The sequence below is a fragment of the Pantherophis guttatus genome, chromosome 2, assembly GCF_059756535.1.
Source record: "Pantherophis guttatus breed Tessera chromosome 2, ASM5975653v1, whole genome shotgun sequence".
Classification (NCBI taxonomy): Eukaryota; Metazoa; Chordata; class Lepidosauria; order Squamata; family Colubridae; genus Pantherophis; species Pantherophis guttatus.
Genome location: NC_142064.1, coordinates 51574447 through 51601838, shown reverse-complemented (window position 1 = coordinate 51601838; position 27392 = coordinate 51574447). Strand labels below are relative to the sequence as shown.

At 35.5% G+C, this 27392-nt stretch overlaps 1 protein-coding gene across 1 annotated transcript; it reads left to right on the top strand.

Moving 5' to 3' along the window:
• Window positions 1-1411: 1411 nt before the first annotated feature.
• Window positions 1412-25707, top strand: PGGT1B (protein geranylgeranyltransferase type I subunit beta). The gene is made up of 9 exons (XM_034432787.3): window positions 1412-1896; window positions 5386-5504; window positions 10937-11004; window positions 12817-12968; window positions 14239-14371; window positions 18087-18132; window positions 18631-18815; window positions 19138-19246; window positions 25071-25707. The coding sequence occupies exons 1-9, from the start codon at window positions 1505-1507 to the stop codon at window positions 25250-25252; spliced, it is 1386 nt and encodes a 461-aa protein (XP_034288678.2). The 5' UTR covers window positions 1412-1504; the 3' UTR covers window positions 25253-25707.
• The last annotated feature ends 1685 nt before the right edge of the window (window positions 25708-27392 follow it).

Here is a 27392-nt window from a genome sequence, read left to right as displayed (position 1 = left end):
ACGCCGGAAAATACGGTAAGCTCTATGATTAAGTTGTACAACTTAAACTTTATTTTAAAATGTTAAAAAAACATAAAAACGAAGGCAGACTAATGAAAAAGCAGAAAAGAGAAAGAAAAGGGGAAAAAGTCAGTCGTGCCAAAAGAGAAAGAAATAGAAACGTCTGATTTCTTTTGCAGCAAATATACTGTCACTACAATTACAAAATTATCTCTTACTCTATGACAAAAGAAATCTCACTCTATTATCCAGTTATTTTTCTAATTATCAAAACCATACATTGTAAGTGCATTGTTTTCATTATATACAACGTCTAATAAAGGGTTTCCAGTCACCCATATGTGTAGATATTGTTTTCACTCTAAGTGAAGAAGTTAATTTAGCCATCTATGGAAATGTCATCACCTTCACCAGCCATTTGTCCATTGTGGCTTTATCAAACTTTGGAGCACATTGTAATCTTGCCCTAGTTATCATACATGAAAACAAAGTTCCATAACTTTTTTTTTTCAGTTGTTTATCCCTGAGCTCCAAAAAAAGATTGGATTTGGGATCTTGCACATCACTCTTAAATGCAGTGCTGATGCTGTAAAGAATGAGTATTGTGGCATGGAAACTCCCTGTAAAAAATTGTCCAGCACACAAAATACTGTAACATAATTCCTTGTTTCACTGTCACTGTAATGCTACTGAACAAAATGTTTATTTTAATTGTACAAGCTCAGATATATTTTAGGATTTATGATAATTTTGGAAGTTCCCCTGTAAAAATCTAGAGGACCTGCATAAAATATAGTATAGATCCATGTTTTGCCACACGATACCTCAATTTTAATAACCTATGTCAGCCTTTGTAGCATATGGTCTTCGGATTATTATGTTTTATCAATGAGAAATACATAATTTCAGAAGGCTCTTGGACAGACACTACATTCCTTATATTTCTGCACACTGAAGCTACCAAAGTTGTCAAATCTATTTTTTCTGGATCAAGCCATGTAAATAGAATAATCTGTAATTGTGCAAGTGTGTGTGAGGGATCCTTAGTGCTCGCTGAGCTTGCTTGTTTTCTTGCAGACCTTTCATTACCCTAACTAGGTAACATCATCAGTGCTAGTGAGTACTATTATGATTATACACTGACAGCAAACAATACTCCTTACTAGCACTAATAATGTTACCTAGTTAGGGTAATGAAACATCTGGAAGAAAACAAGCAAGTTCAGAGAGCACCCTCATTTCAACCGTGACCTACAAATATTTTCCTTTATTGGGAACTGTATGCCTGATCCCATGACAAATATATATATATAGCTTGGCTTTGGCACCAAGCGAGAACAGCTTTAAAAATGCTTCGATAGTTCGTGCCTGACAGCCACCTCAGCACTGGATAGCAATGGGCAACTTTCTATCTATCTATCTATCTATCTATCTATCTATCTATCTATCTATCTATCTATCTATCTATCTATCAATCAATCAAAAAGTTGCCCATTGCTACCCAATGCCGCGGTGGCTGTCAGGCACGAACGATCGGACCATTTTTAAAGCTGCTCTCGCTTGGCGCCAAAGCCGCTTAACCCCACTTCTTCAGGCGCAAGAGGCGGAACGAAGCCCTGTCAGCTGCCGGTTGTTGCCGTCGCGGCCGCTAAAAGAAGAAGAGGGAAAAAAAAGGCCCGGCGTTGTGGCTGCGTCACATGACGGTGCCGCCGGTGACGGAGCTGCGTGCGAGAGTAGGAAGCGGAAGACCAACATGGCGAGCACGGTGCTGGTGGAAGACGAGGGAGGCTTTGGGGACGGGGAAAGGCTGGATTTCCTCAAGGAGCGCCACGTGCGCTTCTTCCAACGCAGCCTTCAGATTTTGCCCGAACGCTATTCGTCCCTGGAGACCAGCAGGTACCCTCGGGGAAGCGGGAGAGACGTTCGGGGTGCTTCGGGTGGGGAAGTCAACGAGGAGTTGACACCCCACAAGCAGCCCCTGCGCTCCAAGTGCTTGGGACAGCTGGGCGGTGGGCGGGTTCCTCTCGGAAAGCGGGAATAACCCGCCAGGATTTGTTCTCTTCTGGCCACTCAGGGGTGTCGAGACGGGGGGCCGGAGTGGCGCTCCGGGAGGCTTCCCTGGAGTCAATATTTGTGGAATGGCGTTAGTCTTAATTCCTATTTAAACTTGACTGGGCGCCAAAAGTCCTGCTTGACGATTGTTTGGGGCGGCTTGAAATTGAAAGCAGATGTTTTGCTGAGAGAGATCCCCGCTTATTAACACACTTCGAATGTTAGCTTTAATGTTGGGGTGCGCTGATCTAACAATGACTATCTCACTGGTACTAAAACAAAATTAAGACCCCGTTTGCCTCGTGCGTTTTAGGTCAAATTGAGGAGAACAGATCGAACTTGTTTTCAATTATTGCAGACTCAAAACAGTTAAGATACTTTCTGTTTCGTTTCATTAAACTGTTAACATTTTGCAGCTTACCCTTGATCAGAATCCAGATGTTTTGTACCATTTTCAAAACTTTTGAATGCTTACTCTAACCCTGATTGAGATGGATACAGGTTTGAGAGCAGACGGTAGTAATGCTTACCCAGTTTAGTTGGTAGGCTACCTGCTTTGCATTCAGAAAGGCCTCACTGTAAGATTGTCAAAAGAATTTGACACACATGACTGAAAATGTGAATTAAAAAGCGAAAGTATAAAAGGTAAATAAGTATAGAATTTGAAATGGAAAATATAGAAAATACTCTGCAATGTTTGTACTACTCACCAGCAGTTTACTCAACACAGATTTCTCAAAGAACAGAATAAATCCACAAAGAACATGATTATTCTGTTCTTTGAGAAATCTGTGTTGAGTAAACTGCTGGTGAGTAGTACAAACATTGCAGAGAGTATATTTTAAAAAACCTTACAGTGTGACCCGTTGAATTCAGTCAAACTTAGTCCAAAGTGGACACCTGTAAGATTGTCGTCAAGATGAGTGGCAAAATCATATTTTTAGGCTTGGAGTTGAGATCAAGATACTTGGGTATTATGTGGACTTTACCAAGCTCCTTAGAAAGAGAAGATGTGGGGCTTCTAAAAAAGCAGCTAGAGAATATGTTCTTTCTCATGAAATTTTCTTTATCAATAGTTTCCTCATTTTGAAACTAATTTTCTCAATTCACTATCTTGAAATAGAATGAATTTATTTAAATTGCAGATTAATATGTCTACATTTGGGGAGAAAGAGCTAAGGGTCTTCACTAATTTAAAAGTATGCCCATTAGAGGCAAAGGCTTTAACTTTAGCCCTTTGTACATTATCCTACTATTAAGCTAGGTGTTGCAGTTTCGGTAAACACATCAAAGGCAAAGGAGTTTTTATTTTCTGTGCTTCCCACATTGGATTGGAATCTTAATTCTGGCCTTGGGACTTGTACTGCATTATTTATTCTGAATGTACTCTGCGTGATCTAGGATACTTATTTAGAACTTATTCTATTAAAGGCGAGTATGCAAGAAATACAATTAGTGAAGCTAAATGTTAAAATTTGAACACACATTGCAATTAAAAGTGGGTGTAGCAGGTATGAATATGCTTGATGGTGTTTCGTTTATTGCATTGTGAAACCTTGATATATGTTAAACTGTATCTTTCTGTCAAAAACATCCACTGATTCTAAAATTAAATGTTGCATGCTCCAAAGTGAATAAGAAGCATGTTGTTGCAATGTGCATTCACTGCATCTCAGATTTTTCCAAAAAAATTATGGTGTAAGAATTCAATAGCATTCTACACTTCTTCCTAGAGCTAGTGTTTAGTTATCATTTTGTAGCTAAAGTTGATGCTATGTTTTCCCTGGCAAGATTCCCAATAGTTAAATGAAATGTAGGTAGCTGCAACTTATATCTGTAATTTCTGGGTTTGGTTTTTGAGGCCATGAAAATAGCTTATTATTAACTTCCCTGTGGCTTTCCTGCATAGACTTGAACATAGCTAGTAAGACTCCCCTAGAATCTGAAGTCCTATTTCATCCTAAATTTGGACAACCAAATAAGCAATGAAATGCATGAGTTTATTTTGTTAAAAATAATAAATATGCATTTATTTCTTAAAATTATTTTCAGTTTTTATTTAAGCAAAACTATAATTGTGTCAAAAGTCTTAACATTTGCTCAAACAGAAGGTTTTTTGTACAGATTGACTGATTTCCAGCACTATATAAAGCTTTTTTGGCTTCTATATCAATGTGGAAATTGTCTTTTGTTCCATTATGTAAATGCTAAAGTATTTATAGTGTGCCTTATGATTTAATACAATCAGTAACACAATCAATTTTGCTATTTACTTTTATGACTTAAGTGCATATAACATATATTCTTATAGATTTCTTAAGTTTCAATATATAAAACCCTGACTTGGAAAAATACTGCTCAATAATTTATTCCATCACCAGCAGATATATATAAATGTTTTCTAGAACATGTTTTGGCTATTGCTCTTTTTGCTCATTCTCTGAAATGTTCACCCACTTTTCCTGAAGTATTTATTATATATGCAAATCTAGTAAACCTTTGAATAGTTACTGATATTTTTTAACATAGTCATGTGCTTTTCAATAAAAAAGATGGATTGTAACAATCAACTGCTCATTTATTTGACCAACCCTAGTCCTTGGGGAATAGAAGTCTCCAGAACTTCTGAATCTGAATGTAGAGACCCATGTATCTCCCTCCCCCTTGATAGCTTATAAAGTAAATAACATGTTTTAGTGAAAAATCATTGGAAATAGTATCATGTTTCTGGTATTAACTCAGATACACCATGGAAATGTGTGATTTGCATAAGAGTAAGAAAAGAATAAGAACAAGCCTGCACAGCTTGAAGAGAGGAAAAGGCCACATTTATAAATAAAAATATTTTCTCACCACAAAGGAATAGTTGTTATACCGATCAGATATTCATCAGCTAGTGAAGTAGTAGCAGTGCAGCTTGCAGGAGCAGCAACACTTGCAGGTGCTCAGCAGTGTTTTTTGGTGCAGAGGTGAATTAATACCAGTAAAACTTCTTTAAAATGTCAAAAGAATTTAAAGGATTTAATGTTAAGGGAAAGGGAAAATTCAGGGAAATGAAAATATCAGAAACGTAGGGGAAAATTGACCGTGTAATGCTGGAGTCAGGGTAATGCATCTACTCGTTCATCAAACTACAATGAATATATTTGATGGTGGAATAACTACTTGCTTGTGGTCCTGTATGTTTCATTAAGTTTATTTTCTTGTTATAACACCCATGTTGTTTCAGTTAATTCTGCAGTTATCCTCCTTGCAAATAACTATCATCTGGGTTGGAATTTAATATTAATGGTAAATAGTAAATTGCTATTTTTGTCCCCTCCCCCCTTTCAGGTTGACAGTTGCTTTTTTTGCACTTTCTGGTTTGGATATGTTGGATTCCTTAGATGTTGTGAACAAAGAGAATATAATAGAATGGATTTATTCTCTGCAAGTCCTTCCCACAGAAGACAGTGAGTGAGTTTTTAGCTTTTCTTTTATTAACATTTCATTACATATGAATAGTGTCTGTCTTTTAAAAATAAGAGACCATTCTCTTGTTCATCTGAATATCAGTTGTGGAAACTATTTTATTTGAACTGCATAAAAAGCTTGTCAGTCCTAAAATATCTTTGTTCTTACCTAAGTCAATGAACAGTGCAGTGAAGCTTGGCAAAAGCCTGTACATTGCTGATAATAACGTTTGCCAAAGCAAGTAAGGAATGAAAGTTGAATGAGATTCCTATGAGCACCTGCTGATAACTTTAAAAAGATGGTTTTTGCATGCTGTGATATTAAAAAAAAATTCTGACAAACTATCAGATTTTTTTCTCTTCATTAATTTGCTAGAATTTCTTTAAAGAATTATTAGGTATGAATAACGATGTACTGTAACCAATGTACAGATTGGTAACTCTCCCAATCTGCAGTTATTTTAATAAATGTAAGGCTAATTTTTCACTGCTGTAAGAAAAAAGAGTGAAAGAAGTCACATTACTTGTTAGAAAGTTAACCAACAGGATGCCTGGAATACAATTTGCTTGTTGGATATCAGTGGCCTACATTCTATGTGCTGTTTGCTCCAAGTCTGAGGTAGATTTTCTGATACAGTGAATGTAGACAAATGGTGATTGATTTTCATTTTTAATTAAATGCTGCCCTTCAAAACCAGTCTTTCCCAGTAATAAAATGTGTTTGTTAACAAGACACTAATGTTGGTTGTCCGGTAAACTCACAATGCATTCTAGAGTTGTAGTGTTTCGCCAAACTTTAGCATGAGAGGGCGTTTTAATCTGGGCCTGCAAAATTCATCATGATTTAAGCAAAGGGATGCTGGAAGAGGTTTTCCTTCAGATATTGTATCTCCTCATGTTCTGGTGGTAGAGGTTAAAGTATGTTTAAAGTAAAAATGCTGTAGATAGAAGTGAAAATTGGCTCAAATATAAAATCTCACTATTATCATCTTCTGTGGAACCATAGCAAGAATACATAAAAAGTTTTAGCAAATTTACAAAGGCACTTTTATTCTCTAAACTAGAAGTCTAAAATATGAGATGAAAACATTGGATTCATTTCAAATACTGAACACAGAGAGTAAAATGTACCAATAATCAACTTCATTATGAACTGTATTCAGGAGTTCTTGAAATATGAAGCTCAGAGTGATTTAGAAGGTATTTCATGCATCCTTTTTATTGCGGCTAGTAATATCTTTTTAAATACAGCCTTTCCCACCAAAAATAACCAAGATTTTTTTTCAGAGATTCTTACATTAATGTCAGAGAAATATTGGCTCAATAGCAAAAGGAGAACTCAGTTTTATTGCACTTTTAAGACAGATACAATAATTTTATAAAGTTGGGTTGTCACTGCTATGATTTTTAACCTTAGTTTAAGTGTTTAAGAGCAGTAGCAGCAGTAGCACTTAGATTTATATTATTGCTTCATAGTGCTTTACAGCAACGCTCCCCAACCCTTTGGCACCAGGGACCGGTTTTGTGGAGAGAGATATTTCCACAGACCAGAGGGGATGTAGTTTCACATGCTGCCTGCATCCCGCAGATGGAGCTTCACTTGTTTGAGCGGCCCAGTTTCTGGCATGCCACGGACCGGGGGGTTGGGGACCCCTGCTTTACAGCACTCTCTAAATGGTTTACAGAGTCAGCATATTGCCTCCAACAATGTGGGTCCTCATTTTACAGAAGGGTGGAAGGCTAAATCAACCTTGAGCTGGTCAGAAACAAACTTTTGGCAGTGAGCAGAATCAACCTGAAATACTGCATTCTAACCACTGCGCCACAACAGCTCCCTAAACCATACTTTTTCTGGGTTTATCCAATTGCTAAAGGAAAGCCATCAAACTAAACAAGCTATATTACACTTCAGTGTGATGTCATCAGATTTTAGTGTAAATTTCATAATAGTTGTGGAGTTAAATAAATGGAATATTTTATATACTTTTGCAAATGCTTTCAATCCATCCTAATTTATTTGGGGATTTACCCTTCCCATAGTGCATAATGTTCTAATGAATAGGGCCAAAGACCGGGAAATTACAATACTTAAAATCTAGTTTATCTTGAAGCAGCATATTAAAAAAAGCTTTAATTTTTTTTAAGAAGTAATAATACAATTTTTGTAAACACTAGATGGCACCATACTATAATCTAGGAGTTTTTGACATTTCAAAGTTTAAGATTTACCAATGACTTGATATATACAAACATATATACGCATACATATACAGAGCTATTTTGTTATTATACTGTATGTATCAATTATGGTAAATTATGAGCATAAGATTTTAAATTTGAGAAAGGGAGTTACTTCCACGTATGTATACTACTGGTGAGGAACACTCCCATAATTTAATTTAATTGAAAACTTTCAGATTATAATTTCAAAAGGGAGATTTTATATTTGGTTTCAAATAAAAAGAAAGATCAATGGCAGTGCCTTAGAGAAACAAATCTATTACAGATTTAAGTATTATGTGTTGTAGTCTTTAAAGCACCTCAAGATTTTAATTTTGTTGATTGTAACTTTGGTCTGATCTTTTCAGACTACTTCCTTTAAATCTAGTTGACCAAATTATATCTAGTTATTAATGTAATATTAAATTATGCAACTAAAATTATACATTCTAACACTCATTGATACTGCAATGTGAAACTTAAATATTCCATTTATAATTTCAAAAAGTGCCAAACTTTAGCATTAGACTTTGGCAGTCTTCTGGAATCTTTATTATAAAAGCTCACATTTGGCTACAGTTCGTTTCATTTTCAAATTGCTGGATGACTCTTATTGTGATTTCTTATACATTTATTGTGGTATCCCCTTTGGTAATTAATTTCAAGAATACTTAAAAATTATACCAGCTTTTCCCAAATTGGTGCCCTCGAAATGTGTTGAATCATTTCTCATCATCATTGGCTGCAATGGTGGTTATGGAACCAGGTTAAAGAAGATTGAAACCAAGATTTATAGGAAGTTTGATTGTGTACAGATAATTTAAAAGCAACAAGTTCAGTGAGTGTGTTTTGTAGGATTGTGCAAGTGCTTCAGAAAAAATACTTTGGGACACACAATGGAGTATATGAGACCCATCTCCTTGAAATGCTAAAGCAGATACATCTTTCTCCAGGCTTGTGCAGCTGCTTTGGAATGTGCTCCTGGCTGGGTCTGCCCAGGCAGTCAGAAACACTTCCAGTGCTACTGCACGAGGTTGGAAAAAGACGTGTCTGCATGTATCAAAACATCTTTTTGTAAGTATTTGCACAGTCCTAGAATTTAAAACAAACAAACAAACAAACAGAAAACTTGCTTGTGGTTGGTGTTCTTATGGGCTTTTACCTTTGTATCTTGGTTTAAAATTCACAAATAGCTTTCTTCCCTTTAAAAATAACTCTGCAAATAATGAAATGAAAATCCTAGAGTTGTGTTTATATTCCAAAAATTCCTCAGAGGTATTTTTTATTTTTACTTTTACTTTTAACTTGATCTTTAGTCCCTTCAGATAACATGCTACAATTTTATTTCTTTTCATTTTTCTTTGTCCATTATCACAAAATTTTGAGAATACGGTTTTATAAATCAAATGTAGGAAAATTATTCAGGTCATTCTCTCAATTTGTTGTTAGCATATCCCTTTTAATTAAGACATTAGCCAGTTCCTTTTGTACGTCCAATGTAACGTTTTTAATTATGACATTCTATGTCATTTTAAAATCCACTTTCAAGGTAGAATTTGTTCCTCTTCCATAACATCATTTGGACAGAGTCTGTATACACAGACAGATACTATTAAGATTACATTTTGGATCCATTGTTCAAAAAATTGCCCCAATGTTGGCAATTGCAATCCCAATTGCTGTTGTTAACCAAGGGCTATCTGTACAAAGTATAGCATATTTTTGAAGTTCTCTGAAGACATTCTACAATTCTGTTTGATTTATACCAATGTTAATATTTATTATTCTAGCATTTTATTTAAATTGTAAATAAATGTATGTTGCATTTTCAGATTGTTTATAACTTGTATGAGAGCACCAATTTGGTATAGTGGTTAAGGCAGCAGACTAGAAACCAAAAGACTGAATTCTAGTCCCACTTTAGGCTCAAAGACAGTTGGGTCAGTTTCACGCTCTCTTAGTCCTTCGAAGAAGGCAATGGCAAACCACTTGCCAAGAAGACTGCAGAGACTAGTCCAGGCATGAACATTGTCTCAACACAATAGTTAGAAATCATCATTGGCACATTGTATTTTATGTAAAGGTGATTAAAAATTAAAATTGCACAAGGGCTGCATAACTACACTGCACTGAAAGAACTATAGTGCTTGAAAATATTGCTGGCTGGTATTATAACATAAAACAGTTCCTCTGTTGGAAGGCTGCAAATCTGGGCATATCTATGCCCCCCCAAAATTGGAAAGAATAGTAATTGTGAAGAGCTGTATGGAATACGAAAGAAAAATTAAACTTTGGATTTTTTCAGAAGGAGTTTTTCCCATTGTTTCTGATAAACTTTAGTAATGCTTAATATCTAGAAATTGATGTTTTGATGTAAATATTTGTTTAAAGCTTTTGGTGATTTTTCACTGAATGTTTATTGTCTAGTTTTATACATTATATCCCGTGAAAATATGTTGATGAGCAGATGATTGTGTATTCACCTTAACTGTATTAAAAAGGGGAAGATTTTTCTCGCATTTAGTTCCAGTGACTCCCTGGAGACATTTTTTCCCCCCAACAATGTAGTAGTAGTTTGCCACTGACTTTTTCTAGAATGGTTTTTTTGTTTTCTAGTCAAACCTGGATTTTTTTTTTTAATGATCTCCCATTCAAGCATTAACAAGATCTAATCTTTCTTAGATTTTGGTAGGCCAGTTCAGCCTCCCATTGTGGACTATCAACTATCTACCATTTGTATTTTTTTAATACTTTGTAGTGATGCTTAGTTCTGGGGTATTTTTTTTGTTTATATGTTGTCTAGAATTTGTAAGACAGGCAGGTCATACCTACATACCTACAAAAGTAAACATTTTGAATTTACTGGAATTTCTAAGTGTATGTATGTATGAATGAATAAGTATATATGATTATATTAGAGGTAGTCCTCAACTTATAGTCAATCATTTAGTGACCATTCAAAGTTTACTTAACAACCATGCAAAAAAAAAAGGTCATATAATTGGTACAACTCGCTTAACAACCATCTTACTTAACACCAGATTCTGGTTCCAATTGTGATCATCAGTTGAAAAGTATCTATAGTGATATGCTACATACAACTTTACATTTCAGCTGGGTTTTTTTTACTACCAGGTGCTAGCAGTTTTTAAGAGACCTCTCCTATTTTCTAATGTGTATGGAAAATAACAAGTTTTTTTTTTTCTCCCAAGGAACAAACATGCATCACTGTGGCTTCCGTGGTTCTTCATATCTAGGAATACCTTTCAATCCATCTAAGGTTAGTGAATAATGTATTTTAACTGACATTTTAGAAGTTAAAATGGATATGAGGTGTAAAATCTAAACATAGTGCTTTATGGGTAGAAATTAGAAATATTAAATGCTGTAAAAATGCTGCAATGTTTTCCGAAAATGTAGGGAAAATATTTTTATTTACAGACATGATTAAATATAGTAAATTGGTATAGATATAAATAATAATACAGATATGGTATTTTTATAAAAGCTTTAAGTTAATGCAGATATTTTTTACATCTTAAATAATGAGCCATTCTTATCCAGTCTACCATAGAATGATTCAGATTATACCTTGGCTGTACAGAAAAATGAATGTACTTCTCTAAAAGTCTATGGAGATCCTCAGTCATCTAGGGTCATAGTTATCCCAAAGGTGCTTTTTCAGGAGGCAACTGGACTTTCTTATTTTTTCTGTTGAAGATATTTTGTTTCTCATCCAAGAAGTTACTTGGATGAGGAATGAAACATCTTAAAAAAAAAAAAAAGCACCTTTGGAATGTACTTCTTTTCCTTTCTGATATGGTTATTTAGTACATTTTAGGTATTTAGCAAGCACACCATAGTTCAAAGAAATTCTGGGTTGTGCTTGCTCTGAAGTCCAAACTTTCAGAGTGTTTTTCTTTTTATTAGCTATTGGATAAAGACAAACTGCAAGATGCAATTTGGGTGGACTTTTCAGTTACATTAACTACCCTGTTTCCCCAAAATAAGACATCCCCTGATAATAAGCCCAATCGGGCATGGCAATAAGGCCAAGCGCTTATTTCAGGATTCAAAAAAATATAAAACAGGATCTTATTTTCGGGAAAACACGGTATTAAGAATCACCCCATTACTGTTTTCATCTTTACTGGAAATCATCAGATGCTGGTCTGATAACATTTCTCAAATAGAAACTGATAACATTTCCAAATAAAGAAATTTTCTCTCCCCCCTCCTACCAAGAGGGTTGGAAGTCATATAGAATACATGAGGATATGACATAATATAATACCTGCATCTCTCTGCTCTGTGAGCTTAAATGAAGGCAGCCTGGATACTCCTTTCTGAAAACCAATACAGGAGAGGAAAGCCCTCCTCTTTGATGGTTAACTTTCCTAGGCTTCGGTTGTCCTAATTTATCACATGACTTAACAGACTTGCCAACTGTGCAATAATCTTTTCAATTTCTGAATCTCTTGAAGTAGAATTCTCCATTTTCACTATAACTCTTTGTTACATTTGCTGTTTAATTGCTGTCCTCCCTGTTTGAATAGATTTGCCATGCCATGGTTCATCCTAATAATAATTCATTTATGAATAATTTAATAAACAAAGATTGTAGAACGGACGTTATTGGTACCATGTTTATAACCTTCTATTTGAAAAGTGAATTTCTGCTTATTTAACTACTTGCTAGGAAGATTTCCTGAAATGATAAATATAGTATTTTCCTAGTGTCAATATGTTATTTGTTATCAAATGGTATATTGTTGGAGATGTGTATTAACAGAGGTAAGTTGAGATTAAAAACGGTCACCAATTGACAAAAAGTCTCTGCAAAAACTCTCTGGCATCATAAATCTATGTAGCCTTAAAATAGCTTCTTCCTATGCTCACACAGTTGCTGATACAGTATGTGTGGGTCATGTAGAGGTGGACATTTATATATAGCTTTTCAAGCAGTATTCCTGACTAGATCCCTCCTGAATTACAATAAAAAGCTCAGGGCAATTTTCTGCAAAATAAATGCTTGTATTTATGTGATTATAATTCTGTTTGGTAAACAAACTTGCATTTTCTCTTGTTTCAGGGGCCTGGTATTTCTCATCCATATGATAGTGGGCACATAGCAATGACTTACACTGGCCTTTGCTGCTTAATTATTCTTGGCGATGATTTAAGTCGAGTAAATAAAGAAGCCTGCTTGGCAGGACTCAGAGCTCTACAGCTGGAAGATGGGAGGTACAGTAAAATATATTTAGAAAAGGAAAAAAAAATGTCAAAATCATGCACACTACTATAGTATAGCAATTGGTCAGGCTGAATCTTGATTGGGCAGCTAAGCATATAAAGAAAAAGTATCTTCCTGTTCCATGCCTTTATTGTTATCTTTTTAGACAAGGCAACTGGAGACCATGGCCTTCCGGTTAGAATAGTCTTTATTAGGCCCTTCCTCATTTTACAAAGCACAGCTCAGGAACGGGAAACCTATGCTCTTGCCTTTAAATGATAAAATTGGCAGGGTGTTTCAGGGCCTTCCTCCCTTACTTGATAATGATAATCAAGTAGCTGGTGAATGACAAATTGGACATGCTCAATCTAGGCTAACAAAAATTGCATTTACAGAAATAGAATATAAAATGCTGAGTCAAGAAACTGAAATATTTGTAGATGTATATAGGAGGAGTGATATCTTATATCTTCTTCTATGACCCACAGTCTAATTACAACTGTGTCTTACAGAAACAATTCCACTCTACAGCTTTGCAATACGATGATTAAATATGAATGTGTGGGGGAAAAATCTTATTTTGGGCCTGCAACTGCTGTGTGGCTGCATCAAACATTTTAGAAACGCTTTAACCTTGAAAAACAAGAACAGGAAGTGCTGTGCTCTATGCTTTGAACCCTTTGACACTTTTGGAACACTTTGAAACTATTCAGAGTGGCCCAGCATGTCTTTAAAATGCCTGGTTCTCACTTGAAAAGGGATGCTTCACAATATTTCATGTAGAGAAGGGTTGGAAACTCTGCATTGTGTATCTCTAATATCAATTATTTCTCTTGCTATTGTAATTGGCAATTGAGCTCTTTAGAGTGATATGTCTTCCTTTATACAGTATTCCTGAATCAACTTGCACATGAACGCTGTAAAAATAAGGATGTGAAAGCAAAAGCAAAAAGTAGTCACGTAGGCATACATACTAAAAAATAAAAGTGTAGCTTTGGATCTCTGAATGAGTGCTTGAATTATTGTATTTCCATAACAGGAAATATTCTCTTATTTTCTGAAGACCTTAATCTTCTTAAATTGGATTTATAATTGACCTTGACTCAAGGAAAATTTCAAGATGATAGACAGAGAGAGAGAGAGGGAGGGAGGGAGGGAGGGAGAGATACTTGGTATTATTAATCATTGAAGGAAAACCATACCATTGTGTTTTACCTTGGAAACAAAAATACAGAGTTAAATAATGTAATAACTGTTACATAACTGAAATGTTTTTTCTAGTTTTTGTGCAGTCCTTGAAGGAAGTGAAAATGACATGAGATTTATATACTGTGCTGCTTGTATATGCTACATGCTCAATAGTTGGTCAGGGATGGATACAAAGAAAGCCATTGACTATATTAGAAGAAGCATGGTAAGTTTTGCCAAGTGTCTCTTGATTAAAATGTTTTTTGTTTCGTGTACTTAGAAAGCCATTATATTCCTTCTCATGAGCATTCCTGCTCATGAGATTGGGATAATGCCTTTTTTTCCAACTTTGCTGACAAGTTATGTCATAGAGATAATATTTAGCTATTTCTTGAGTTGAATAAGTAGTCTTTAGTTTAACCATAAATAACAAAGATAGCAACTGCCACACAACATCCCACACTTAATAATTGTTGATAAGAAAGGCAAAAAAATCTGGATGTGGACATTAAAATATCTGAAGATAGCAAAATAGAAGAGAAAGAAAAGGAGAAAAATCACAAAATATAAAACCTGCAAATAGAAGTAAAATGATTGTAGCAAAAGACAGCACAGATACTACCAATAGTTAAAAGTGTCTTGGGTACAATTCCAAAACACCTGGAGCACCACTTGAATACCATTGGCATTGACAAAATCACTATCAGTCAATTGCAAAAGGCAGTTTACAATCTGCAACAATACTTTTAATATTATTAAACAACATGTGCCTATCCCAAATCTTTGAGAAGGACTTAATAGGTGGACAAAAATGCCAAATCCAAGACTAAACATCTGGTTGACTTTGCGACCAACCATAATGATAATATATATATCACCCAACAACTATATATGGTGATATAGGATTCATAGGGATGCTAAAATGTGTGTTCTTAGAGTATTAGCTAAATATACAGACTTCCTATCCTTTTTATCTCAAACTATAGTAATTTCTGTTGGACAAACTAGCATCTGATCTTTAATAACTACTGATAGTTTTTCTTTTTAGTTGTATATTTATTTTTTTTATTTTTTAAGATGAAAAATGTTTTTAGAAAAAAGATGTTAAAAATAGCATCTGGTATTTGAAGTCTGATTAACTGAAGTGGTTTTTAAATTCAAAAATTTAAATTCTGTTTTGGGTAGTGTATTCCATATTCATGGCATAGATATAAAGTGTACTATTGTGTACTATGCTAAGATTGTGATGTTTAGCTTTTGTGGAAATTGAGGTTGTAATATTTTTAAATGTCTGGTTTACAAAATAAGGAATACCAAGACTATCAGCTCAAATTTAAGCTAATGCATACCATTTAAGTGTGATTACAGTGATAAATTCTACTCCCTAATACAGTGAAAATAGGAATGTTTTGTTTACTTCAGTATAACTGCATTAGATGTAAAAACGTAGGTTAAATTTTAATTTAAAAATCAGAGTGTTGCCTTAAGTTATAATTGTCTAGTCTACACTTAATATCATTGTCTTAAATCATTGTTAAGAAACAAAGAATTCCAGTATGAACAAAATACACAATTTCCTGTTATAAGCTTCTAAAGTGAGGTGGTGGTAAATGAGCAAAATTCTGAATTACATAAATTTCTTTCTCCTCTTTATCTGATTACTGCAAATATTCAATTTCTATGAAAGTCTGGAACCTTCAAGAGTTGAAATTGCATGATTCCAAGCATGTCAACTTGCCATTTCTTAGACATTCTCTAAGCTGTTTTTTTTTTCCTTTTTATTTCCATTCAGTTATGTCTGATTCTCAGAGACTGACTAGACAGTTCCTTGCAGTTTTCTTGGCAAGGTTTTTCAGAAGTGATTTGCCATTGCCCCCTTCCTAGGGCTGAGAGACTGTGACTGGCCCAAAGTCACCCAGCTGGGTTTTTTTCTTTAATATGGGACTTTAATATGGGACTTGAACTCATGTCTCCCAATTTCTACCTGATACCTTAACCACTGCATCAGACTGGCTGCTTTTAGAGAAGCTCAATAGCCCTTGGATTGTAATAATGCCACAAATGTTCAGTCTTATATCCACATCATTGTAATTAATCTCTCTAGATGTTTCAGTCTGCACTCAGGAGCTTTCACGGAAGGACAGGACTCTGATACATAAGTAAGATTTATTGCAGATACAAATAGCTATAATAATGAAGATACAGAGTTTACAAAAATCTCACTGTATATGTGTCACTTCAAGTTTAAATTCTTTTTCTTCTATTTTCTGTCCTTTTGTTGTAATAGATTGTATGCAGTCTTTTTCTCAGATTGGGGTAATTGATAGCATTGGTACTGTGTTTATCTAATGATTCGATCCCAGGCTCCTTACTTCTCAAGTTGCCAGCTCTAGTTTTTTCATGAATTCCTTTAAGAAAAGAGATAATGTATTCTTCACAAAGTGATTACTTGCTTATTTTTAATTCTGATCTGATGTGGGGAAAACTTGGAATGACTAAAATATTAGTAGATTGAGCCCAGAGAATGAAAAAATTGTACATTTGATTTTGTACTTGGAAAATGAAGTATGCTTCAAAATAATGATGTTGAAGAACAAATCTGATACCGTAGGATTTCTCTGTTTTTTCTGAATTAAGATTAAGACACAGGATAAAGGAGGCAGCATTTTAACTGATAGGCAGAAATAAATGCTTGAAATTATTTACTTCAATTTAATATGAAGTTCTTATTAAATGAAGATATTAATCTTAATTTGAATTTAAAATATTTGTCTTTCCATACAAGCTCTATTTGAATCTCAATTTGGATTTTAAGATTTATACAGTATAAAAAGGCATAAGATATAACATATAGTTTGTATGTATTTATTATATTGTAAACCAAATATATCACTGATGCAAATTACTATCACTGATATTGATTTCTAGGTTATGGATACTGTATTTATCAAACTTATATTGCATCTTTATTTGATGTACATAATGTCCCCTCCTCTTATTCTCCACAAAAATAACTCTGAGATTTGTATTGGCTGAGAGTGAGCAGGCTGTCTAAGGGAGGACTAGTATTCATGATCTCCTGGTTTCTAGTCTGGCACTTTAACCACCCACACTGACTCTTTATTTATTTGAATAATGGCTCTTTATACAAGGCAAAATAGATGTCATTGTTAGAGAACTACTACACAAAGATGTTTGTTTGTTTTACCATATCTTATGTTACTGTGCAAAAGAATAAGGCTGTTAGTATTTAATATCAACTTGTGTAGGCAATACAAATTGGCCTGCTGCTGAAATTCATAGAGCTGGGAAATCAGTTGTTATTTTGACCAGACAAATGTTATTTTAAGGTAATATTTTTATTGACTTACAAAAGAAAGTCATATATTGTGTGATTCTACTTGTGTGGAATCACTTTCCTTCAGGTTTCTGCATTTACTCAGTGCATTCTAGTATACACTCCCATACTAGTATGCTACTACTGCTGCTCCTGTACCTGTGCCAGAGTGGAGGATTCCATTGGAGGAATCCTGAACCCTCAGATAACTATATGAATACATTGGGAAGATGGGGCGAGAAAGCATTTTTCTATGAGTTATGCTTGCAGATATTTAAATCCAAGCAGAAGAGTTACTTTAACTCCTAGATTTTAAAACAAAATCCAATCTGTGAAAGTTAATATTTCTATTGCTCCTTTAGTGATTGAAAAGTTAGATCTTTGTTTTTCATTTAGAATTAAAAGTGCTACCATTTAATGGTGCTCTGATTTCCAGTTAGACGAATGCAATTGAGGAAGGTGATTCTGGTTTTTCGTTCTACTTTTCGTTCTACTTTCTAACATACTGATCATGGTCCTGACCAAGTTCAATTCACCTTAGGCAACGTTAAAAAAAATCTGTCTGTTAAAAATATTACATTGTCAATTTATTTTTGTTTTTCAGTCCTATGATAATGGTCTTGCCCAAGGAGCAGAACTTGAATCACATGGTAAGGTAATTTTTTGGTCTAACTATTAAAAAATGGTTGTGGAAATCTGATTGAGTTTCACTTCTACCCCAGTGCTGGCAAAATGTGAACGCTGTGAATTCTATTTTGAGAATTCTTGTGAGAAAGGGGAAAAAATCCTCTAATTTTTTATTGACAAAAGCTAGCTCCTCCCTTATTGGGATTGCTGTTTCTTCAAGTGTCATGCTTGCTACAACTATGTTCAGTTTTTGCTCCCACATGCACTGTGAAATAACAACTACAGTATGTTTTCAAAGTTGGATAAATTAGAACCAATTAAACTCAGCTGGAGGCTATTAACAGGTACACCACGTAGGAGGTTACTTTAAAAGATTAAATGAATTCATGGAGGAAAAAGCTATGGGTGTCAGTAGTTGCTTGAGAACATTAATAGTAGATGATAGTTCATGTAAATTAAATCTTATTAGTAATTCCATAAAGACTGTAAACATATTGAAGAGACTGTCCCCCATGTTATAGGTGGCTCTACTTTTTGTGGTATTGCATCATTGTGCCTGATGGGGAAACTTGAGGAAGTCTTCTCTGAAAAGGAACTGAAGAGAATAAGGAGATGGTGTATCATGAGGCAACAGAATGGTTATCAAGGAAGACCCAACAAGCCTGTAGATACCTGTTATTCATTTTGGGTAGGAGCAACCCTTAAGGTAATTTGAAAGTATAAATAAGACTTTAGAATCTATAGTCTGCTTATTCTATATTAGTAGTTTTACTGTGCCAACAGCATACAAGCTTCTGACTTTTTCATCAAGCTGGACGGCTAAAATTTCTGATTAAAATGTATGAATGAGCAGGAAGAAAGGAGAAAACTTGTAGTTGATTTTTGAGTAATATATATTACTTTGAGGCTGTCAATTGAGCGTTTAATATAAACATTGCATCATCATCTAGCTTTGAATGTTCCTCATGAGAAATTGCTTTATTGTGATGTTTCTGAGGTGTTTTGAACATCATAATTTTTTCTTTCAGCTTCTGAAAATATTTCAGTACACAAACTATGAAAAAAATAGAAATTACATTTTATCAACCCAAGATCGCCTTGTTGGTGGATTTGCTAAGTGGCCAGATAGTCATCCAGGTATTTTCAGTTTTTTGCTTACGTACGTGATCATTTATGACAAAGAAAAGATTGTCTTAAAACAAAACAAAAGGAAATAGGAATGTTTTCTGGAATGAAATAAATTTTTGTCTCCAATTTTTCAAAAGATAAAACAGATCTACAGATAAAAGTAATCTAATAAAATATTTTATAGAATCTCTCAGGCAAGATTCTGCATATGTATTCATAGAATAAGTGCTTATCATATGGATTAATAGTCAATTATAAAAGGGAAAGTAGTGTAAGAATAAATGAATAATTGTCAAAATGGAAGGAAATAAGTCTCAGGTATTTGTACAATACAGGATAATCTGGAATTGGATCATCAATGATATAGTCAAATTACGAAGCAGTTCCAGATGACTAAGGAAACTCAAATGGAGTACTCAAAAGTCCTCAAATGGACTTTGTTTTTTCAAAGTCTTTGAAAATTGAATAAAAGAGCAAATGAGTTAATTTAGAAAATGCAAAATGATGTATATGGTGGCAGAAGAAAAGAATATGCACTGGTAGGTATTATTTAGGAAAGATACACATTTGTGCTAAGGCTTAAGACATTTTGTAGTGTACCAAAAAACACAAGGTTCTTGTTTGGGGTTTTGGATAGTAGAATAAAGATAGAACTATTAAAGTTTTAAAACCTGTTATTGTCTGGTAGCATTTAGAATACCATACGATTTTCCAATCTAATCACTTCATCTCAAAAATATCAGAACATTCTACAATATTGGTATTACCAGACCCTGAATTATCTACAGTAAGAACCATACTCTAAAACTACAGGTAGTCCTCAACTTATGACCACAATTGAGCCCAAAAATTATGTTGCTAAGTGAGAAATTTGTTAAGTGTGTTTGCCCTATTTTACAACTTTTCTTAACACATTTGTTAAGTGTATTACTGCTGTTGTTAAATTAGTAACACGGTTGTTAATCTGGCTTCCCTATTGACTTTGCTTGTCAGAAGGTCACACTCTGGTACTGCAACCGTCATAAATGTAGGTCAGTTGTCAAGCATCTGAATGTAAATCTCGTGAGCATAGGGATGCTGCAACAGTCATAAGTGTGAAAAATGGTCATAAGTTTAATTTAATTTAATTTAATTTAATTTAATTTAATTTAATTTAATTTAATTTAATTTAATTTAATTTAATTTAATTTAATTTAATTTAATTTAATTTAATTTAATTTAATTTAATTTAATTTAATTTAATTTATATGCCGCCCCTCTCCGAAGACTTAGGGCGGCTCACAATACATTTAAAAAATCATTATAAAAAGACATTGAAAAATTAAAAAACATTAAAAACATTAAAAACTCATTCACACCATTCATGGCCGGATCTCGCCAGATCACAAGAGCAAGATCAACGGCCCCAGGCCTGCCGGAAAAGCCAGGTCTTCACCGCTTTTCGGAAGGCCAATAGGGTGGGGATGGTCCGGACCTCAGGAGGTATTGGTTCCAGAGAGCTGGGGCAGCTACAGAGAAGGCCCTCCCCCGCGGGCCCGCCAGCCGACATTGTTTAGCTGACGGGACCCGGAGGAGACCAACTCTGTGGGATCTTACCGGTCGCTGGGAGCTATGTGGCAGAAGGCAGTCTCGAAGATAACTTGGCCCTGAGCCATATAGGGCTTTAAAGGTAATAACCAACACCTTGAATTGTGACCGGAGACCAATAGGGAGCCAGTGCAGCTTGCGGAGAATTGGTGTAATGTGGGTGTACTTAGGTGCACCCACGACAGCTCGCGTTCTGGACCAACTGTAGTCTCCGAACACTTTTCAAGGGTAGCCCCATGTAGAGCGTGTTGCAATAATCTAACCGTGAGGTGACAAGTGAGTGACAGAAAGTCACTTTTTATCAGTGCCATTGATAAAATTTAGAACAGTTACAAAATGAATTGTTGTAATTCAAGGACTACTTGTAATAAACAGTGCTAGGACAAAGATCAAATGTGATATGATTCCATTTATATTTAATTAAATTTAAGTATAGGGAATTACATTCTCACGTATTCAATAATTTCCCGCTTCTCCTGTGGTAATAATGTTTGATAACAAACTCAGATATTTCTGAGTTTCACGCGGTCCTTAAAGCCTGAATTTTTAGACTTCTTCTGTTCTCAACTTCTGAATATCTGAAATCTCATCCAGGGGGAAAAAAACTATTGTAATATTATAATTTCATTCTCAATAGATTTTAAAGTAAGTTAGCTTTTTCCCAGATGAGATTACAATACAGTACTGGCTGATTAATTAGAAATGAATGTGCAAACAAATGTTAACATTGATCTGGAACAAGATGCAAGAAAAAAGATTGGATGACCTTTCCAAAATTTAAAGTTTAAAGTGCTTTTATATTGTGAAATCCAAGATACTGAAGCTTTGAATTCTACATCCTGTGAATCAAATAACAAATGGAGCTTTTGTTGTTGTGTCCTCTTTGGAGATTTTGGGGGGGAGCTGTTCAGTTGGGACAAATAAAAAGTTTTCCTCTTGAGGGTAAAAATAAATCAGCTTATAAGTATAGAAATGCAGAGACTTTGTGTGATGGCAGTGGATGTAAGAAGGATGTAGAAGTACTAGTACACCTACTAGTTAAAAATGAGGCCGCAGTGTAACAACTGGCCCCCATGCAATGGAGGATTAATCTGCACTGATCAAGCTGCAGTTGAACTATTTTGTCCAATGCATTTCAAAAGGGACATGGAGCAGCTGGAACAGGTTCAGGGAAGAGCTACAGAAACCAGTGCCTCTAAGGCAGTGGTCCCCAACCTTTTTATCACCGCGGCCCGCTGAGCGCGCGCAGGGGTGGGGGCACGGCCCAGGAGCTTTTGCGCACGGCCCATTGCGCACGGCCCAGGAGCCTTTGCGCTGCAGCGTTCATGTCCCCCGGCCGCTGTGCGGCCCGGTGCCAGGTACTCCACGGCCCGGCACCGGTCCGCGGACCGGGGGTTGGGGACCACTGCTCTAAGGAATATCTTAATGAGCTGGGTATGTTTAACTTGTAACAGAAAAAAAAATGAAATGGAGATATGATCGCAGTCTACAGGTATAGGCAATCTTCGACTTACGACCACAATTGGGACCAGAGTTTCTGTTGCTAAGCAAGGCAGTTAGTAACTGAGTCACATCTGATTTTAAGACCTTTTTGCCACATTTGTTAAGCAAATCATTGCAATTGTTAAGTGAATCATGCAGGCCATTACACGAATCCAGCTTCCCCCATTGACTTTGCTTGTCAAAAGCTTGGCTGGGAGGGTTACATGGCAATCAAATGACCCTGGGATAGCTTCAACTATCATAAATACATGCCAGTTGCAAAGCACCCAAATTTTGATTATGTGACTGTGAGGATGCTATGACAGTTTTAACTGCAAGAACCAATTGTAAGTCACTTTTTTCAATGCTGTTGTAACTTTGAATGGGCACTAAACTCGTCATAAATCAAGGACTACCTTCATCTTAAAGGTTGTCACATGCAAGAAACATCAGAGATATTTTGTGTTGAAACTCAGAGTATGACAGATCAATTCACTAAATTAAAATAAATGAAATTTAGAGTACATATTAACAGAAATTTCCCATAAGGGCTGTTAAGCAATAGAAGTCTGGTCTTGCTAGAAATTTTCAAATGGCAGTTCTGTGGCCAATATTCTGGAAAGGTTAATAGTTTTCCACAGGAAACAGGAAAAGGTCTACAAGATCCCTTCCAACTCATACCTTCTTTGATTCTCTATGCCAGCATTCAGCAGTTTTCTAGTACTAACTGAAGGCTCTGTAAAGATCTGTGATGTATTGGCTAATCTTAGAAAGCTAAGCAGGGTTGGACCTAGTTAGGCTAGACTGGAAAGTTAAAATTAACATCCTAGAAGAAAGCAGTGGTAAACCACTTCTATATTGTTGCCAAGAAAACTAAAGGGATATATTCATAAAAGTCACCAGAAATCAAAGTTGGCTTGGAAGACATGGTGTATTTGTACAGATATAGAATTTGCTTGGAATCATGTCATTTTGCATCCTGGCTTAGAAGAAAAACTATGGAACTATGAGCAGAATTTGGAAAAAAAACCATGCTAAAATGTTTGCTAAACCTTTTGATGATTTAATATTGTTTTGAGGCTTTAAATCAAATTGTTTGACATTTGTCCATATAGTTGAGAATCAACCTTAGAATGTTAAATGTTGACTATCTTGGACAATTGTCTCTCTGCTTTTTTATTTCTTAGAAAGTTTGAAAGTATATTTACAAGTTCTTCTGCAAGATTGTGTGAGTTAACCATACCATTGGTAGATGCATGAATAAATATTTAAGTTGTACAGGGATCTTACTAGGAAGATCAGACGTTCCTTTCATGAAGATTTCTAATTGGATTCATATGCTGGCACTCATTATGCTGAATTCAGCTTTTATTATCAATATAAACTTTGCTTCTTGCAATTATTAGACATTTCACCTTGATTTTTCATCCTTGCTGAAGCCTCGGTGAAGAGTCAGGTCTTCAAGGCCCTTTCAAACACCAGCATGGCTACTATCAGAATCTCAGAGGGAACTTAATTCTGGAGGGCAGGTGCTAGTACCGTGATGGCGAACCTATGGCACGCGTGCTGGAAGTGGCATGCAGAGCTGTCGCCTGTTGCTCTTCCGGGTTCCGGTGCGCCAGCCAGCTAGTCTTCACACGCTCAGGAGCACTGGAAATTGGAAGAGCAGCCACCCGGTGCGCATGCACACACCAGGAAGATGATTTTCCAGTTTCCAGTGCGTGCATGCGCACCGGCCAGCTGGTCTTCGCTCGCTCATACGTGCCAGAAACCAGGAGACCAGGTGGCCGGTGTGCATGTGTGCATCGGAAACCGGAAGATCATTTTCCCGGCCCGCAAATGTGCACCAGGTGGCTGCTCTGCTGAATTTCCGGCATGCGTGCGCACGCTCCTGTTTCGGCACTTAGTGCCGAAAAGGTTCACCAACACTACTAGTACTTAAAAGGTGAACTTCCTGGGTCCTGATAGATGGCATTGTTTAATCAAAGGAATCCAAAGCAAGCCAATTCTGACAGATTAAATAGGCCCAACAGATGTTATGAGAGACAGGTTATCCCTCAAATACTAGGCCCTGTACTTTGTAGGGCTTTATAGGAATGACAAACACCTTGAATTGTAGCTGGAAGCAAGACAGCAACAGTGCAGCTCATGAAGCAGATACTACACAGGCATACCGAGACATACCTATGACTACCTGTGCAGGTGCATTCTGACCAACTGAACCTTCCAGGTATCTTCAAGAGCAGTAGAGCATATGTTGCAGTAGTGAAGCCAAAACAGTAGTCAAACAAACTATTTTTCTGTGACATTCTGCAAACTTTTAATAATGGGATCTACATGTTGGCATTTGAGAGATATAATACCTAGCATTGAATTTCTCAGCCTATTAGAGTTCTCTTTTCTTCTAAAATCACTGAGTGATTTTGGGCCAATCACTGTCAATCAGCCCAACCTACCTCATATGCTTATGGTTTTTATAAGAAAAATGGAAGGAGAGAATCCTATATATGCTATCTTGAGCTGAACAAAAGGTGGAATATAAACAAAAAAGCCTTCATGCAATGTTCTCTAAGTTTGACCTATTAAATAATTTTTTTTTTCAAAATATGTAGTTGTGTGTCAGAATGAAGTTTTCTTTGTTACTTACTTTCAGTGAAAAGATCTTAGTTTAGAAAATAATAGGTTATTGTACTGTGTGTGCCTATATGTGAATAGTATATGTATCTCTCACACATACACACTCATTTCTGGTTTGCCTTTCTAGATGCTCTTCATGCCTATTTTGGGATTTGTGGCCTGTCTTTAATGGGCGAGTCTGGCATTCGAAAGGTTCATCCTGCCCTGAATGTAAGCACAAGAACTTCAGAACGCCTTCAACACCTTCATCAGATCTGGGCAACCCAGGACTCTAAACAGTCTTCAGAGGAAATGCACAGTGCCACATGACTGAGACTCCATTTGAGCTTGGTAGCATAATTGTAGCCCAAGATTCAAAGCCATGTATAACCGATGTGCTCTTTTAAAGTACTGGTATCATAGAATCAAATTCATATATTGGCATCAACTTGACAGCTTCTGGATTGGACTTTTTTAAAAAAAAATGCTTGCCTTTACAAATGCAAAGATAGAAGATTGGTTTCAGAAAAAGATCTTCAAAGCGAGATGAGTTAATGAATTCTACTTTATTATTTTAAACAGTGCAATGGCAAACTATGATATAAAGAAACTTCAAAATGACCTTACATATTTTCATACTAAATATCTTGAAATTAGTGATACTTATGTAATAAGGTCTTCATATGGTATCTTATAAATTAAGTCTTAATTGCTAAAAGGTGTTCTTTAAGGTAGACAACAATTGTATAATCTTTGTAAAAAAAATAAAATTATTTTATTCATCATGTACTGTATTTATTTGGGGATCATATTAATTTAGAATTATACAGTTTGAAGAGGTTATTTGGGCTCTCAATTCCAGTCACACATTAAGTACAGCAGCCTAAATTAAACTATCCATGTTTCCCCTTCCTTAGACAGTATTTATGTGTTTGATTTTTGTTTCCCAAATGTATCACTTCGTCTTTGTTGAATTACAAGTAGTCCTCGACTTGCAACAGTTCATTTAGTGATTGGTCAAAGTTACACCAGCACTGAAAAAAGTGACTTATTACTGTTTTTCACAGTTACAACCACTGCAGCATCCCCATAATCATGTGACCAAAATTCAGCTGCTTCAGTGATCACCTTTTATGACCTTCTGACAAGCAAAGTCATGGAGAAACGAGATTTACTTAACAACCACTTTACTAATGTATCAATTGCAGTGATTCTCTTAACTGGCAAAAAAGCTTGTAAAACTCACTTAGCAAATGTCTCATTTAACAATGGAAATTTTGGGCTCCATAAGTCAAGGACGTAAGTCAAGGACTACCTGTGCTTGTTATTTTCATTCCAGGTCTCTAATCCTGTAATTCTCAAGGTGTTCAGTGCTAGTTTCTTCCATGAAGTTCTTCGTTTAATTTCAGCAGTTCAAATTATACTTACGAATTTTGTCTTTGCTTGTCACTCTTGTCTGCTGAGCTTGCTTTTTTGCTTGACTCTCTTCCTGTTGGAATAGTGCTTCCTCTGGCAGCTCCTCCTGCTGTTTCTTTAATTTCATAAACCATTATCTCTTATGAACTAGAATGGGTCCACTCACTACTCTAATCCTCTTTTTCTTCACGTTTCTGCTACAATCTTCTAAACTATCTTCAGGCAGAGAAGCAACCATGCCATACACATTAGTAACAGTTGCAGGTCCTTTACAGGCCCTCTCAGTTCATTTTCACTTCTTAAGGTACCACTCATACCAATCCCTTGATTTAAACGGTAGATTCATTAAAGATTCTCCCTTTACAATAAACTATATCATTGAACTCCATTGTGAGTTCATATTTGGCCTCATTCTTTATACATTTGCTTTTACAAGTTGAATTTTAGATGACAGGAGTTCTACAGTTTTAATTAAGGTTTAATAGTTAAGGTATGTTGTGCTAATCTGATAAAAAAAAATAAAATGCCGTTATTCTCAGGATCCTTCTAATACACCAAATATTGTGACTTGCTCCAGATAGTTGCACAGATGGCGCAACCTACATTACATTTAGCAGTTTCTCACTTAGTGCATTCCACTTCCTGCTTTTGTAAACTTATACTTCATAATTGTACAACAGTGAAGACCACATTATTTTTCTGTCCCTGAAGGAAAAGATGAGGTATATAAAATAACAGATAGCTTATCTTAAAAGCAACTGGGTGAAAAGTCATCCTCTTTTACCTTTTGTACCTTGATTAGTATCTAAACAACAGATACAATTCACAATTTGCTTGGATTGCCTGGCAAACTTTAAGCTTTTATTTATATTTTATAAATAACTCAAGGCTGCAAACACCTAATATTTCTTTCTTCTCATATTTTCTGTATAACAACCCAGACGGTTGGTTAGTTGAGAGAGTGACCCAAGATCATCCAGCCATTTTACGTGATTAAGATGGGACTAGAATTCATAAATCTCCTGGTTTCTATCCCAGATCCTTAACCACTATG